The sequence below is a fragment of the Dysidea avara genome, chromosome 5 (genome assembly GCF_963678975.1).
Source record: "Dysidea avara chromosome 5, odDysAvar1.4, whole genome shotgun sequence".
Lineage (NCBI taxonomy): Eukaryota > Metazoa > Porifera > Demospongiae > Dictyoceratida > Dysideidae > Dysidea > Dysidea avara.
In genome coordinates, this window is record NC_089276.1 from 12309044 (window position 1) to 12327931 (window position 18888).

Sequence of the window (18888 nt, forward strand, 5' to 3'; positions counted from 1 at the left end):
CTCCGATGCTGACCCATCTCTTTCAACAATCTTTGTCCGCTGGTGTGGTCCCTAGACAATGGAAACTAGCACATGTCACTCCCATTTTCAAATCTGGCAAAAGAATTGTCCCACAAAACTACCGACCAGTATCTCTGACATCAATCATTTGCAAAGCAATGGAACATATACTCACAAGTCAAATTATGAAACACTTGGAAGCTCATAATATCTTAGTCCCTTGTCAATTCGGCTTTAGATCAAGGCATTCCTGTGAATCGCAGTTGCTTACTGTTACTGATGACTTTGCAAAAGCATTGAATAATAAACTCCAAGTAGATGTTGGTATACTAGACCTGTCCAAAGCATTTGATAAAGTTCCACATAAAAGACTGCTAAGCAAAATTGAATTCTATGGCATTAGAGGCAAGATTTTACAATGGCTAGAGTCTTTCTTGAGCAATCGCTACCAACAAGTTGTTGTAGATGGTTCCTTTTCTAATTATTGTAAAGTCACATCGGGAGTACCACAAGGCTCAGTTTTGGGTCCTACCTTGTTCTTACTGTACATAAATGATATAACTGAGGGTATTAGTAGCCAAATGAAACTCTTTGCAGATGATTGCTTAATATACAAAGTTATTCACAGTTCAACAGACCATCAAACACTCCAACAAGACTTGACAATTCTGTCAAAGTGGGCAGATAAATGGCAAATGGCTTTTAACATCAGCAAATGTAAGATAATGCAAATTTCTAATCACCATAACAAAAGTTTATTTTCGTATGTATTGAATGGCACCTCACTGGCAGTTACAGAACAACATTTGTATCTTGGAGTAAAGTTACATCACATACTTTCATGGAAGCCACATGTAGATTACATCTGCAATAAGGCAAACAGAGCTGTTGGTTTTTTTGCGACGAAATCTTCAGCATTGTCCTAGCCACCTACGTGAGCTAGCATATAAACAATTTGTCTTGCCTATTTTAGAGTATTGTTCCCCAATATGGGATCCATATCACCAAACCAACATAAATCAAGTAGAGATGGTCCAACATAGAGCTGCTCGTTTTGTCACAAGTCAACCATGGAGACGAAATAATAGAGACAGCATCACTAACATCCTTGAAAACTTGTAATGGCCTACACTACAAGAACGTCACAAATCAGCTAGATTAGTTTTACTACTACATGATTTATTAATTATACCGAACTGTTATCTCTCATTTAAATCTACTGTATTACGTACCCGACACTCACACAACTTTAAACTAGTACCTTACCAACCAAGAATTGGTGTATATAAATATTCCTTCCTCACAAGAACTGTACCAGAATGGAATAGATTAGATGCTGAGATTATTGAGACTGACTGTGTTGAAGAATTTAAGCAAAAATTATCCCCTTCTATGTATATAGTTAAGTAACTTATCGTAATTGTACATACTTATATAGTTAAGTAACTAATTGAAATTGTACACATGTAATTGCACATCAGCATTATACCCCTGGAGGGTCCTGCTGATTAACAATAAACAATAATAATAAAAATATTATAGTATTTCTGTGTCACTATGATAATGGCAGTATAACATAAGCAAACAATGCTGTCAATTAGATCAGAAATAGAACCATCATTTATTTGATGTCAGAGCATAACAATATGATTATAATTAGCTTCATGCACACTGTCACAAATCGATAATATTAGAATGAAATAAACATACAATTAATAAATATTTTAGAGGCGCTTAAGTGCCAAGTCACGTGATAGAGTGGTTGGGCAGGGACTGCGATCGTTCATCAAGTGACCTCTGGTGTAGATTGCACAAGTAGGCGCGCAGTAAGCGTTTGTACACTTCATTTGGTATAGCTAGCCATATTAACTGTATTTATAATTAGGTCGTAGTTTTTTTTTCGAAGTTTAGCTGGCGTTGCGTCTCAGTGTCGTAAGCGTAAGGGTCCACGGCGGTGTACAGTGTTGAGGAATTTAACAGTATTCTTATTTCTCTCTCTTGCAGAAAATATGGCGTTCAATCTGGACGATGGTGGTGAGGATGGAGTAACGAGCTCTCTGTTGAGTAAAGAGTCTAGCGGAATGGAGTACGGCTCGTTTAGCGAGGAAGTGGCGGTCATTGGCTACCTACAGAAACGTGTCTCCTTCCACAATATTAGTTATGAAGTTTCGCAGCGAAGTTGCTGCAGGAAGTTACCGCCTAAGACTATATTGCATAATATTAGGTAATTTCTTTATGTTGAAGTGATGCCCTTGTGCAGTGAGGTGGGGTTTCTGTAAAGGAATGTGTGTGTGCGTGCGTGCGTGTGTATGTATGTGTCCGTCCATGTGTTTTTGTACATGTATGCAGCAGTCAGACAGAGAAATGCTATCTCAGATACACTAGTGCTAGTATGTGGCTGGCAAAGGCTGTGCTTCAGTTGCTTAATTAGCTGCCAAGGTTTTGCCGTTTGCTATGTGCAGTATGTATAGTGGGTAGATTAAAGCCCTCAAAAGTTGTGTGTGTAGAAATACTGAAATGTTCAGCTTGTGCTGTTTGAGCAAGAAATTCACATTGTTCTAGTGTACTATATGTAGTTATGTATTTATTGGGATGGACCGAGAAAACATACTAAAATGCCTATATATTTCAAATATCATGTGAGGTCTTTGGGTGCTCACACTGTACTCATCATTGAGGCTTGGCACAGCCAATGTACTAGTTTGAGTAGTTTCCCTGGAATATTTTCATGCATGTACTAGCTAATCCCTAGAGTCTAGTGCATGGGTCGCCAGTTACACATAATTGATGTAGCCATCTACACATGCAATAGTGATTAATGACACAACTTTTTGCTCTGTATATTATGTAGGGTATGTCTATTATGTACATGTGTGTATGGTGCAGTATGTGAATTTGGTGTGCGTGTGTGTGTTTGTGTGTGTATGGTGCTCCATGTATGTACTGTGCACGTAAAGCATCACAAGATGCAAGCTGTGATTTATTCATAGTGGTGTTATGAAGACTGGACTGAATGCCATTATGGGACCAACTGGTAGTGGAAAGACATCGTGAGTGATATTGGACAACTTAAACATTGTAGTTGGTGTATGATCATCTTTATACAGAAGCTTCTAGACTTCGGCAGTTGTTACCTATGTGGGTTCTCTGTGGGGTAATGAAGAGATCCTTTGTAGCCCACACAAAAGGCTTTATCAAGAATTTACTACTCCCACATTTAAATTACCCTATAAAGAAAGTTGGCCTCTTCACACAGTCAGGCTATATATGCCTTCTGTATTCAATGTGTAACTGGTAAAGTTGACAGTCAACACTATTATGTTCTAACTCTACCTAGCATTTCTGTATATGAGACTGTGTGACTAGTGTCAGGCAGTGTCAGCTGTTAGGCTATTGGAATTGGTAGACGCATGAATTATAATAAAAGATTCACACATAATCCAGAAAATCAATTGCTCACACTTTCTCACATAGACTCACAACTTTACAAATACAAATTTGTTAGTACATACAGTAGTTAGGCTAGTTATCATTGTTATTTAACAGGTTACTGGATATTCTTGCTGGTCACAAGGACAGGAAGGGGTTAAGTGGTCTTGTTATGATCAATGGTCAATACCAGCCAGTCAATTTTAAATGTAAATCAGCCTACGTTGTCCAGGTATGTGTATAAATGTATGGAGCGTAATATCTTGTCATTATTATTGTTAGTGTTAACAAGAAACTGTGGACGCTGTACACATAATTTATTTCATTGCTCATGTTCTGTATGCTCTATTAGAGTATTTGAGTTTAAAATGATTTATCGAAGGAACTATGAATGTTGGCACTAGTACTGTTGGATAGAGTAGGTGCTTTAAAACATCTTCAACAGGGACTAGACCATAGGTTCTTGCAAGTCCTATTAGCATAACAGTAGTATGTACCCATGTAGCCATTTACATCAAATTACTCTAATAAAATGGTCAATTTTGTTAAAGCAAGCACAGCAGAATATAGTCCTAGCCTGATTGAAGATTTCTCTTTGCTTCAAAGGAAAGAAAGTATTTCATTGTCAATTTTGTTGTCCACATAGGATGATGTTGTAATGGGAACACTTACTGTAAGAGAGAACATTGCCTTCTCTGCTGCTCTGAGGTTACCATCAACGTACACTAGAAGAGACAGAAGACAGAAAGTCGATCTTGTCATAAAGGAGCTTGGTCTGACACATGTAGCAGACAGTAAAGTTAGTGACAGCTATAGTGAAAGAAATGATTGTTCTATGCTATTTTGTTCTGTTAAAATATATTTTACAGATTGGAACGGAGTATATCAGAGGCATTTCTGGTGGAGAGAGGAAAAGAACTAATATTGGAATGGAGTTGATCATTGCTCCAGGAATTCTATTCCTAGATGAGCCAACCACTGGACTGGATGCATCCACTGCAATATCAGTAATAAGATTATTGAAGGAGTGAGTGTCGACTTAAGGAAATACCCTTGTTTTTATAGTTAACCTTTATTTAGTCTCAGTAAAGAAGACCGAGTGATCATCATATCCATCCATCAGCCAAGATACTCCATTTATAAACTGTTTGATACACTAACATTGTTGTCTAAAGGAGAACTAGTCTATCACGGAATAGCCGGAGATTTTGCTCTCCAGTATTTTAACAGTCTAGGTATCATACATATATTGCTACAATAGTACTGTTATGGAATGCTTAGGATACGAGTGTGAACGACATGATAATCCTGCAGATTTTTTCCTTGATGTTGTATTTCAAAATGAAGTTGAAAAATGTGAAGGTGATATAATTGTACGTGTATCTGATAAAATTAATTACTATTGTCATTAAGGTGATGTTGGAAAGGGTGTAACATGTAACAAACTTGCTCTGGCATACAAGGAAAGTTCAGAATTCAATGAGATTGGCAGTGAACTATCCTCAATATTGGATCAAGCAGTGAAAGGACACAAACAATATGCACAATTTTCCACTAGCTTACCTTGGCAGGTATTTACCTTGTAACATGCACAACTATTGATGTGATGTGTGCCAACTGATTTCTTTTACAGTTTCTAATCTTATCCATTCGTAACATAAGGAACATAATCAGAAATCCAATGGTCTCCATAGTACAGGTATACTACAGTAGGTTGCAAAAAAAAGTTTACATTTTGTGTAATTGTAATTATGGTGTAATTACTAAGTAGTTACAATATTTGTACTGTTATTACATTTTGACCATAATCTATAATTATGCCAAAAAGTAGTTTTCACCAGCCATATTTACAATATATTCATAGTTACCAATAGAACATAATTCGTAATTACACTACTACAGCGTAATTACAATTACGAAACGTAAACTTTTTTTGCAGCCTACTGTATATACATACATATGTATACTCCATGTATTTGTTATACTCCATTATCCGAACACCTGTATACCGGTTCAGTCATAAAAGTGTCCAAACGAGTGAATTTGTTTGGATAAAATGAAGCCCATTTATTTACTTATATATATATATATATGTATCCATTCAACTACTCTAATAGAACATTCACCTAATGACAAAATACTCTAATAGAGCAGTCACTTATATTGTTTGAATAACGAAGGGTTTGGATAATTGAGTTCTGATAATCAAGATCCTACTGTATATACTTTGATATTCCATATGTAAAAGGTAGCAAGCAATACATATGATATTAGTGTTCCACATTGGCCAATGTGTTCTATTGGTTTACAGGTAATAGTGATGATAATATTTGCAGCAGTGGTGGGTCTCATCTACTTTCAACTTGATACTGATTATGGAGGATTTCAGAACAGGTAACAATGACATTGATCTTTGCTTATCAATTATGTTTTCTTGAACAGAGTTGGTGCTTTCTTTTTTATCATAATGAATGTTGTATTTGGAAATCTTTCGGCAGTGGAACTCTTCATCAAGGAACGACCTGTATTCATGTATGTGTGTATAATGTACAATTCATATAGTGATATTTATGTGGTATTGTCTAGTCACCAAAGTGCCACTGGTTACTACAGAGTTTCATCTTACTTCTTTGCTAAAATACTATGTGATTTATTACCAATGAGATTCCTACCTGTGATATTCTTTTCAGCTATTTCATATTGGATGATAGGTGAGCTCAGGGTATACAATGTACATATACTCACTCAGCTATCCGTGGTCCTTATTGTCTGAATATAATATCCACACAAAAACAGCCAAGCTGTGAAAAAATGGTGTGGACTTTATAAGCTTGGTGAAAAAAAAGTGGCGGTCAAGAAATGGCTTCAATGATGTTAATGAAAATGACTGTAGGTATGCATTATTAATAGCATCATTGCTGCCATTTCTCAGTCACCATCTTTGATTTCACAACTTTTTCACCTAAGCTTATAAAGACCACACCATTTTTTCACAGCTTGGCTGTTTGTGTGGATCTCACTTCTTTACATACCTTACAAGGCCCCAAAAGGCTGACTTTTGGGTTTATTTTTATTCACATTCTCTTATCATACAGTTATAGTAGGGACCACAAAGGAGTAGGCGTGGCCCATGAAATAATATCACCCAAAAAACAGTCTCAATTCCCCTGACCATGATGAGGCAGTATTGGTTAGGTAAAACTAAGCCCAAACAAGCTTTCAGATTGACCTGAAACGCTTTCAACAAGTTGCCATGGAATTTTTAAAATAATTTATTTAATGGAATTTGCTACTGACTGACTGAGTAAGTAAGTAACTGACTGATTGATGCCTTCAGACAAGCGTAACTCGATAATGGCTAAGGCTACGGGCTTGATTTTTTCACTGTTCAACATTGTTTCGGCCCGACAGGTGCCTTTTGGCATACTGCAGTACGTACAATACATTCTTCATGGACTTACCAGTGTTCTTCTTTGTCTCTCATTCATCTTTGCTGACAGCAAAAAGTGTCGGTTTGGCGATAGCACTTGATGGCTTCCCTTCGTAATGGAAATCGTCCATATTTTTCATAGTGGCTATTTTGATAGCAGAGGTACTTTTCAAACAGTTTTTGATTCTTACTGCTGTGCATGTACGGGTTGAACATAGCCGACAACGAAGCGTAATGGATACTTCACTTTTCAGACGATAATTGATATAACTGGGGTGTGCAGCACCATTTCTTTCGGTATACGTGGATTACAGAGGGGATTTTCGAACAGTTCTTGATTCGAAATGCTGTGTAATGGTTTGAACATAGTTGACAACGAAGCATAATGGATACTTCACTTTTCAGATGATAATTGGGGCACACGGTGCCAATTCAGATGCAGTATGCATGGGTTCACCAGTCATAATAATTATTTACAAATAAAGTTAACAAACAAGTACACAGAAAAATTGGAATTTTCAACTAGAGTAGGGACCATAACACATCAATAAAAGTACTGAAACAAGTTGGATTAGTGCACGATATTAAATCACAGTAAAACAATAAGAAGTGTTATTTCCCTACTGTGCTCAAGATACCATAATGGAAATGTACAGTAGGGATATAGCACTTCTTATTGTTTTGCTGTGATTTAATATCGTGCACTACTCCAGCTTGTTTCAGTACTTTTATCGATGTGTTATAGTCCCTACTCTAGTTGAAAATTCCAAATTTTTCTGTGTACTTGTCTATATAGATACAATTATGATTACTGAAGACAGACTTGTAAATGTAAATTTTTGCGAAGTGTTCAAAATGAAATTGGCCTCCCTATGGCTTAAGAAAAAACAAAACTTTTGAACATCCATATCTTGCAAATGGCTTGTGCAAGTTTCTGCGTGTCCTACCCTACCTGGCAGACAGCTATAATGCAAAACTGGCATGCTTTGGAGAAGGGACCATGGAGCTTTGTATATGTGAAAATGCTGTTTTCTTACTTCCTGTCAATATGCTCATGGTGTGACGTGCTGTCTTATACAAAGTCAGTGTGTGTTCTATTAGAGTAGTTACCACAAACAAATTCCACATAGGAACAATCGTGTTTAGGTATCAATTTTAGGCAGCCCATGTACAGGCACATAATTGTGAATAATTTATATTTTACTGTAGAAATATCATTATTTATTAATGATTCTGTGCTACTTGGTTTTCAGTCATTCTACAAATATCTAGACTGTCAATTTGATGACACTGTAGCAGGAACAGGGGCGTAGGTAGGGGGGTTCCAGGTTCAGGAACCCCCTCCCCTCCCCCTGTAAAATTTAGACTTTTGAGTTTACAGCAGGACCCTAACACACCATTTAGTGTGGCAGGACAAAATGAGCGAGTGATAGTATATGGCACAGCACAACAATTGATAAAGCTTGCATTCATCTCTCAGGGAAGGATGTACAGAGGTAACATGAGCCCTGTTAAAAAGATCAATATGCTCTAATAGAGCAGTCAGGTATATACTCTAATAGAGCAGCCACGTATATTCTAATAGAACATGTATGTAAATATCCATATTAAAGAACCTCATTAGTGGAGTTTTCCAGACATTCTAACATTTAATAAATACAAAACTTAGCATGACCGTATACTGCTATAGCTTTGTTATGCAGTGTTTAAAGATATAGAAATCCAGTAATTTAACACTTGGACATGCAAAATAAATCCATGCTATGCCTATTTATAGTTATAATGTTTTGATTGTAAGTCATTCCATCTGTATTAGTGGATTCATGCATGTTTCCTATACCAGTGGGATAACTATCACTTGCAGGTGTCTAAGTGTCTCTATGTGTTACGCTGTCTGTTTCCACTAGGTAGCTTTATCTAGTATTAGCTTCATCCCAGGGGCACTTATATGCATTGTAATTAATGTACCTTTTTGTATAAAATATAGTAATTTGTTGAGTTTTGATTCATTAAAATATTGAAAGTCTCTCAGCACAGCCCCCAGCTTCTGGTAACTCTATACTGCTGTTGGAACCACCCTTCAGAAAATCCTGGCTACGTCTCTGAGGCACAGTTTTAGGCAGGTCTCATTTGTTTCCGGAAACAGTTAGTTTTAAAAACAGTAGTAGTGAAAAGATTAGTGTATTCTAATAGAATAGTTGGAATAAATCTGAAGCCGAATCAGTTAATGTGTTGCTAAAGAGATTACTTATTAAGTTACCTTTAGTGGTAAATTGCTTCTTTTTAGAAATCACCCAAAAGTATTATTCCAACACTTTCAACCATGTTAACAGTCTCTTATTGTTTTAGATAATATGCTGCTTACTCGTAGCTAGGTAGATTATAACAGGTTGTATAATTGCCATGTCTCAGCATAGAACCTTCCTTTTCAATTGCCCGAAATGCGGCTTTGACTTTGGTAAAGAAGCTGCTCTACTACTTTTGAGTTGGAAATCACTCAACAATTTTTCTAGGACTGTCCCTTGTCACTAAGCAAGTGTTTGGAGAAACCACATTGTGTATTAAAGCTTCTCATGCCTGATTCAAAATTTAAACAGTGTACATATGACCCTTTGAGCTATATGTAGTCAGTGAGGCTAATGTTACCGTTTACGTATACCATACAATAAATATAACAACTGCATGTCAACCATTACTTGGTTAATTTACGTTTTTCTACATTTAATGTCACACGTTTTTTTTTTGTGCAGGTTTCAAGAAGGACTTGCTCAATTTTGCCATATATCTGTTGACAATGTTATTAACTTCTTCAGCTGCTTCTGCAATAGCCTTTTTCATTAGTGCTGGGGTCAGCGTGTTTGCACTGGCTAATTTGTGTGTCGCCTTATCTTTTGTGTTTCAAATGGTGAGTAAGTCATTTACTTGTTTATAATGTATTTTTAGTGTTATTTTTAAAAGGTATTTGGTGGATTCTTGTTGAACCTGAATACTCTGGGTTCCTGGATTAGCTGGATACAATATCTCAGCATCTTCCGATATTCATTAAATGTAAGTGAACTTCGTCATAAAGTCTGAGAACAAGCTCTTGTATGCAATTTAGCATTAAATAAAATTAATTGTGTTTTACTTAGGCATTGTTTGAGAATGAATTAAAGGGTGTAACATTTTGTGACACATTTTTCAACCAGACAGATGATTCATTTGAGTGGTAAGTAAATAGCTGTAGGAAATTATGCTGGATGTAATGTCATTCATGTTGTATGACTAATTTCTCATTATTCCCTTTACATACTTAATATTTACTAGTGTATTGAAAATTTAAAATGAAGTAAGGACCCAAGCAATAAAAAGTAGTGAAACAAGAGATGAATGATGGTATTACATCATAGCTTAGTGGGAAAATTCCTACATTGTCATGTTATAACAATCATTTTGTTCAATGCCAAAGTAGGCAATATTTCCACTAAGCTATGCTGTAATACCATCATTCATCTATTGCTTGGAGATCCCTACTTCCATTTTTAATAGTTTTTTGTTATAACATACAGATATATAAGTGTGATTGTTATATTAAGGTGAATGCTGTATTAGAGTATCTCGAGTCAGCCTTTCACTTACCATTGGGCATGTCACTATTTCATATTTTCATTGCGCTAGCACTATGAATTCAGCTAAACCAATAATAAGAGGTATGGTCTTTGCAATCAAGTAAATAGATTATTAAGAGGCATGATCCCCACACTTGATTGCTATTAATCAACCAAAACCATTATCTCAAACCTATCGTGAAGTTACAGCTATCTATACCAAGTGTAAGCATTTTAAATAACTTAGTGGCATCTAAATATGCTTGGTGGTGATTCAGAAATTAATGCCTTCATTGCATCAAGAAGATGACCAGCCTGATTGATGATAAAAGGTAGGCTTGCACCAATTATGCTGGCATAATTTTGAGCATAATAGGCTAGCAAAAGCATCAAGCATTATGCCAGCATAATAGGGTGATTTTCAAGAATTTTAATTAAAACGCACAATGCGCACCAAAAATACTGAATGACATGGACACACTGCACATTATTACTGCATTTCATATCAAAAACCTTTCATTGTTATTATTTATTATTTTTACTATTTCTTGACTGATTATTCACACTTTATGGAAGTAAGATTGAGATACTCTAATAGAGCAGTCACTTACTCTAATACAGCAGTCAGAAAATGCATATGTACTCCAATAAAACAGTCAGCTCTCAAGCATAATATTGATTTTGAGAGCATAATTTTGAGCTAATAGGCTGAATTTTAGAGCACTGCTCAAAAGCATAATAGGCAAGCCTAATAAAAGGAAAGCAAGGTGCAGATGGCACACACTCATTGGAATCCCAAAAGGCACATACCACTAGTGAGTTTGTTATTGTGTCATATATATGGTGGCTGTGTGCGCTGCTTTGTTTGACCTCCAGCCTTGCGACTGTGATCAAACAGGCAAGCAGGCAGATGAAAATTCGAGTTTTGGTGATTTTTAAAAAATTCTATATCCGGCCTCCTGTGTTTTCTTGTTTTAATGCTGTATTTGATGTTAATATTATTCTGTAAAGGTAATTTTCGTCACGTAAGACGTCTCTAGGATGTTTTTAAAGGCAGAATATTAGGCGGTACACATCACTTCTGGTGGGATCCCTATTTAAACAGCACTACTGTACTGTTTGATAGTGTTGCCATTCTAGAAAATTAGTTCGAAATTAAATATTCATCTTATTAAATTGTATATACTATGAAGGACAAATATGTGGCATTGAATAATTTACTATTAATTTTGTTCCATCATTCGAAGTTTACACCTGTGGCATTCCTGTAAAATGTCATTTTTAAATGGCAAGTTAATGTTGTGCTGCTTCTAGATGTATTTCGTAATTCATCAATTTTTTTGTAATTACTTTGCTATGTAGAAAGCCAGGCGTGTGCCCATTGGCTGACTGTGGTCACACACCTGGTTAATAACATATCATACGACATATACAAATCAAAGTTTTTTATTGATTACAGCCAACAGAATCTCACTGTATATGGAGACGTCTACCTCAGATCACTTGACTACATGGACTACAATATTTGGTTTAATGAACTAGCACTTTTCTTATATATCATTGTCATACTGACCTTTGCATATATCACTTTGAGGTCTATTAAAAAGCACAAGTAACTCAAATGTGTATTATTATTATTATTTATGTAAACTACATATGCTTGTCCTGTATTGTAAGACGTATATAATAATATTGTTCGATGTGTTGGCTGTACAAACTAACTGTATATCATATATGCTCAACACATGGGCAGAACTCTCAAGTGAAGTTCATGTACAGGTCTCACAGGTCTTTAGTATACTCCGGACTATGTAGTGGGATTATACTATAAAGCATTACATAATCTTGCTCACCCTTTAGCTTGCTACAGTGTAATTGGTTATACCCCATTGTATTGTATATCAGTCCATGCTGAAGTTCTCTTGTTAGAGAGATGTCTTGACTCCATTGAGTGGTCTAGTACAAATGGGACCATGGACAAAAGTGTCTTTAAACATAATTTAGGGTAAGTAGATGTTGCTCATAAAAAATTACATACCACAAAAGCCAGAGATTGGTATAGTTCCTTGCTAGTTTTGAAAACTGATATGTTAGTGAAGTGTAGTGTAGCTCCATTTCCAATTTTGTTTTCCACTGATTCCATCAATTTCTTAAACACATCAAACTAAGTTTGCTGAAACTAAGAACAGATTTTACAAAAACAGTAATTAAAATACATCCCAATTTTCTGCAGCAGGGAAGACATTCTTTAGATCTTTAGAAATGGTAATGTGCTTCACATACATACATACATACCACGTTCATAATAGAGATTGTCTATATTTTCCCAAAATCTTGATAGAACACTCTCCTAAACACCACTCTTCCAACCTCCAAAGAAGCCTTAAAAGTTCATTTGGATGAAGTTTAGGTCCACTAGTAAATATGAAATTAAAAAACTGATAAAAGTACTTTTAAAAAGAACCGAAGTCTGCCATTTTGAGCCATTTTTTTGCCTTATTTTTTTCCACATGCAGGCCTACAGTGAACTCTGAGTACTTCTGGGGGATAAAAACTATATAGAGATTTTCACGTTAAGTCTTTCTTCATATCCATGACCTATTTTTAAGCACATATTGCAATGTTAACATCCACGTGCACTCTGAAGAAAAATTGCTCTTTGCATGTTCACTTTGCCTCTGACATAGTCTCTGCAATGGTACGTAATCAGTGTGTTAGCAAATATCCAATCTAGCTATTCACATTAACATGTGTTCATTTGGAAACCCTATATCATTACCTCCACAGTATAAGTTCATACCACTGTGTACTTGACTTATCGGAAGCCATACTATTGCTGACCACAACTGGATGTATCAAAGCTGTTTAGTACAAAGTTCATTTAATTATTGTAAGGAAACACGAATACACTGGTGTTTGTTAACCCTGATAATATTAACAGCTACAGTAGCTACTGTACATTATAACTGACTTGATATACCTTTGTAATATCAAGCACCACCAGCACCTCTTATTATCATGTTAGCTATCCTCAAAAGAAATACTGTACTTTGTACCCCACATGGCTTGTCCCCCACTTTATGCCATGTGGGTTACAAAGTATTTAAAATCATTTACTGTACCATACAGTGTGTAAAGCACACCATGGACATAGCATATACTATCTATAGCATGCAAAACATGCTAATATTAAGTGGGTCTGGGGGAATGCCCCCCACAAGAAAATTTTGAAATTTGAATCTGAGAGTATTTTCAATGGTACATGTGTACTTGAATAGAATAGCTACTTATTATTAAGATACTGTACGATTAGATATATACATCATCAATGATTTTGATCTGATTGATTTGACTATTTATGTATACTCACAGTAGTTGGCAGAGCTATTCTTCCTTACTGGAGCACACATATGTACAACACAAAAACAATACAATACATAACTAGTATAAATATACTATTCATGCAGCAACACACAAAAACAGAGAAACACAAAAAGAGAGGTAGTTACAAAAAGCTACATTGATTCCTTAAGATAAAAGTACTTTGTGGAGGATATAAAAGAACAATTGACTCGAACATAACAGTGGTAATTAATGAATTCCAGTGGTAATTAATGAATTCCAGTGGTAATTAATGAATTCCACCATGCAGAAGCAGATGACTGGAAGTACTTCTTGGTGCTGGATAGATGGAAAATTATCAGGTTGACAAAACTGTCTTTATACAGTGCGTGTTATAGACTGTAGCTGTGTCAGGGTCCAAACATGGTGGGAAATGAATTGAAGGCATTTCAGATAGACTCTTGATTATGTATATATAGATATATTATTAGAGTAGTTAGGTGACTGCTCTATTAGTACCTTTCTGGAACAGAAAGAAATTTTTCTTATCTGGTAATTTGTTAAACATCGAAATGTTAGCACAAGTGATCAATTACAACATTAATGAATGCTGAGGTGGCAGCTAGGGTGGAAAGTGATGCAGACGGGTGATGAGAAACAATGACTCAACTTTACATGTACCTGGCCTAAACTATGGGCCCCTGGATTTCGTGGAAAAATGTCTTCAGCCGCGAAGCTGCGGAAGCACTATCTAGCTAAAGAGAGAGAGATAAACTTCATAATAATTTGACAATTACATGAACAATACAATTACAAGGGGTCAGCTAGGAGCCTAGTCTCAGGGTTACTAAGTTACTAAAAGTGTAATAATAACTGGAGCCTTGGCAAGATAATAATAAAATAAATTGTAGTTCCTTATAAACTAAACAATTATACATGGCATATCAACAGATCAACTACATCTCATGATGCAGAAGCTCAAGAGTTGAATATCCTGTATGAACAGGAGATAGCAACATGAGCTGCCTGCTGAGGTATGCAATGTATTGTAAATACTCTTCGGTAGATGGCATACTTTGTAACAGTTGCTGGCATGGCCTAGACAGCCAACTTCAATTGTCACAAGATCAACCAAAAATCCAGCATGTTGAAGGTCAAGCAGCAATGAACCGTAGCGATCTTCTTTACGGTTCCTTGCAGCCAAAAAGTGATGCTGAGTATTAGTAACCACAGAGAGTTCTAATAGCATGATGGAATCTGTGGAAACTAGCAAGAGATCAGGTCTGCTTAGAGTAGATGAAATATGAGGTGGAATAGTACTTGGGGGGACTAACACTTGTCTGGTATCCAGGAAGATCAGCATAAAGTTTATAACATGGTGGTAAATCCTTCTTAAAGTATAGCTAATACATACTGAGTGAACAATGTTGGCTGGTTTTGTAATACGACTATTGAGACTTAAACTTACGTGTATATTAATTCTAAATAACTAGACAGGCGTAAATTACATCATGGGGCGAGCCTAAGCAGGTTGAGTTGCTCAGTTTAATTTTGTGTGTGATTCATGATTAGCTGTAGCTATTACTAGCTATGCAATGTTGTGTTTTAGTGAGCAGATTTAAGCAAAGTTGTGCAACTAAAACAGATAATAATATTGAAGTGGCTAATCCAAGTCAAGCATGGAAACTTCAGCCCATTCATCTTCTCCACTTCCAGAGGCGTGGGTGCCTCAACTACTGTTACTTATAAATGCTTGGCATTCTTCTTGCCTTGCAAGTGGAAGACACCTTATTGCAGAGTAATGAGCTAGTTACACTGTCATATCACTTTCTCCTTACTGCATTCTGCTATATATCATGTGCATAGGGCAAGGGTGGATCCAGGAGATGGCAAAGGGAGGGACACAGGTGTAGTGTGGTTGGGTGGAGCAGATTCTCTTGTTAGTTGTTATATTTTTGAAGCAGCAAATAATTACCTCTTGGTAGTGTCTCACTGTAGATTTTTGCCATTATCGTCTTTACAGATGGTTGTGTACTCTTAAAAGTTGTTTAAAAGGCTACTGTATGAATATCTTTAAAACCTGCAACATGATAATTATTTTAGAGGAACTTAGTTCGCACTAAGGTGCTGGGTGATAGTTTAACAGCTGTTTTGACCTTGGTTTCAGGTTAGTTTGCAATAAATGGTAGTAATATTATACTTATTTCTTTATGAGTATTATTGATTTTGGCTTGACAAGGTTTAGTATTTCAATCAAAGGAAGTATGGCTCCTCCACAAGAGGGGGGAGGGGAATTGCCCCAAATTCGCCATCCTGGATCTGCCATTGTAGGGGGTCCTCGTTCCTCCTCTAGTCAACCCTGTAAGGGTCATGTTCCAGCTTCAGTCAGCTTAGTACTGGAGGAGGGATGCCTCGGGGCCGTCTAAACCCCGAGATTGTGTTTGAACTCTCTTAGTTAATTAATACTAATTTTTCATGGTGTGCTTTGTTGTTGAATGTCCTTTTATTGTTTATCAACAGATTGACTTGTTACTAAAAAAAACAATAACAAAAAAAAAAAAAAAAAAAATTGAGAAAAACACGCTTGTTGGATTAGGAACAGTGCCCCCAGGATTAGGAACAGCACCCCTAGGATTAGGAACAGCACCCCTAGGATTAGGAACAGCACCCCTAGGATTAGGAACAGTTCCCCTAGGATTAGGAACAGCACTCCTAGGATTATGCACCTATCAACGTCAAGCCCCACCCCTACCCCTAGGATCCCCATCACTACTGGAATATTTTGTTGTGAAAACGTAATGAAGTGGGTCGTGAAATTTAAAATCTTCACAACTTGGGCATTGAAAAATTTATGAAAATTGGTTTGATTGTGATGAAATGATCGTGAATCATTTTATTAGTATTAGTCATAAAATTGGTACTGAAAATCCAATGAAAGAAAATCTGCATGTTTTTAATGACTACTGAAAACCCAATGAAAATTTTATTCACAAATGTTTCACAGAATTTTCAGTACCAATTTCATGACTGATTCACAACTACTGAAAAAGTGATGAAAATAATTCAGGATCTTTTCATCACAATTTATTTAATGACACCGATTTTCATTAGTTTTTCAGTACCCAGGTTAAAATTTTAAATTTTACAATTCACTTCATTAAAATGTTCCAGTGGTGCATACACCTACTGGGGATTTGACATCTACATCCTGGGGCTTTTGACAGCAGCAGTTTGGCCATACCTATTTGAAGAGTTGTTGCTCAGATTTATTTTACAACAGAATGGGTCGGTCGGTAGGAAAAAAAAACACTAACTACAAAATTATTATTTTAGATATGTACAGTACGTGCTTATCATTTCTGGTTACAAGCCATATAATAGATCAGTAAGTCACATTAAAGCTGTATGCAGACCTATCAAATCCCTTCTAGTACATAACTATTTAAAACGGATAAACATATATATATAGCTAGTAGTTCAATGAGCACTGCACTGATGCTATCATAGATTTTCTTCGCCAGGGTGAGGAACACGCTGGTTTTACGTTTATAGATATCTAGCATTATATTTGAGATGAAATTGTACCAACTGACTGTTCTATTAGACTATCTTGATCTTTTGCAGCATTTTTAAGGTGTCACGTGATATAATTTTTTTCTTTTCTTAATTAAAATCTGTGCAAAATTGGGTCGGTCGGGTCCGAGCAACAACTTTTCAAATAGGTATGGCCTTTGCTGACTTGAACCAAAACAATAAATCAAAGGCAGGGATACTGAACCGAAAGTTGGTTCAGTCAATAAGCCATGGCTATTGACCGAAAGTAGCTAAAACTTAGACAAAAAGGGTCACTAAATGAAAAAACCCACAAAACTCAGCCAGGGCTTGAGCCCTGGTAAGCATGCTAACCACTGTGCTACCTATAGCCACCTCTCTAGATCTACTTTCAAGTAGTAGTCTCAGTTGAGTTCAGTATATTATAGTATAACTTATTAGGTGAAGAGAAACCAAAGCTAGCTGAACCTAACCCTAACGCTAATTCTACTTTTCGCGTCCCTAAAGTCGAATGCTCGGGGCAACTACTAGACATGTCCCCTAAAGTTGAATGCTCTGTCTCAGGGCAACTACTAGATGCAGAAATAAAACCTTTCGGTTCAGTAGCGAACCACTTTCTAAATCAAATAGAAACCCCTCTTTCGAAAGTTTTGATAACTTTATGTTAAAGGCCAAATTTATGGTGAAGTCATTAATTCAACTTTCATACCTAAACCCAGAACTGAATCATTGAATTCTTCCAGCGACAATTCTACTATGGAAGTTGGAGATGGATCCACGTCCAACAATGATACACCTGCATAGTATGTCCAACCATTTACTAACAAATATCGGATGTACAGACCCTAAATGTCAAACAGTGTCAAGAATATGAACTCTTTTTCCTTCACTGTAAATTTATGGCACTTGGCTAATGTTTTGTAATTATGACTAGTGATGTGCGATATCAGAATTTTTATTTCGATACGATATCGATACGATAATGGGGTAAGTATCGAATTTTCTATTTGATTTTCAATAATTTTTTTAATTGTGTGGGTGGTGTAATTGCGTGGGCGGCGATATTTTTATAATATGCTTGAAATACAATTTACACACAAACTATTGCATAGAACTAATAATAAGCCTAGAAACTGGTAGACAAGCTTTTAAAGTGGGTAGATAGTACAGAACCAACCTTTATTTCTAGCGTGATTGCGTAATCACACACTAAATGCTGTAGATTTATTACCTTTTCGAAATCTGCTAAAGCAGTATCGAAAATCGATACGATAACGACAAAATTATCGCGATATCGATATTTTTTCGATATATCGCACACCACTAATTATGATTAATATCTGTGCATTACAATATTTTGTAGATTTTGCTATATTTAATAATAATAATAACTTCTTAGCCCCAGTACTGGGGAATTTGACACCAGACTTTGTGAAATCCCGGGAGAGAGGCGTGATGACATTGATAGGTGCATTGCTCCCTAAGGGGGCATCTCCAAACTGATTTTGGTACGCATAATGACGCTAACTTCAGACCCCCCCTCTCCTT

General features: G+C 36.2%; 1 protein-coding gene across 1 annotated transcript; it reads left to right on the top strand.

The window, feature by feature from the left end:
• Positions 1–1764: 1764 nt before the first annotated feature.
• On the top strand, positions 1765–12205 carry LOC136257043 (broad substrate specificity ATP-binding cassette transporter ABCG2-like). Its single transcript, XM_066050157.1, has 16 exons — positions 1765–2224; positions 2991–3050; positions 3547–3661; positions 4076–4228; positions 4299–4456; positions 4510–4664; positions 4711–4791; positions 4843–5000; positions 5063–5128; positions 5741–5823; positions 5872–5961; positions 6016–6140; positions 9610–9764; positions 9818–9907; positions 9991–10067; positions 11906–12205. Exons 1-16 carry the CDS (start codon positions 2010–2012, stop codon positions 12060–12062), a joined length of 1938 nt encoding a protein of 645 aa, XP_065906229.1. The 5' UTR covers positions 1765–2009; the 3' UTR covers positions 12063–12205.
• The last annotated feature ends 6683 nt before the right edge of the window (positions 12206–18888 follow it).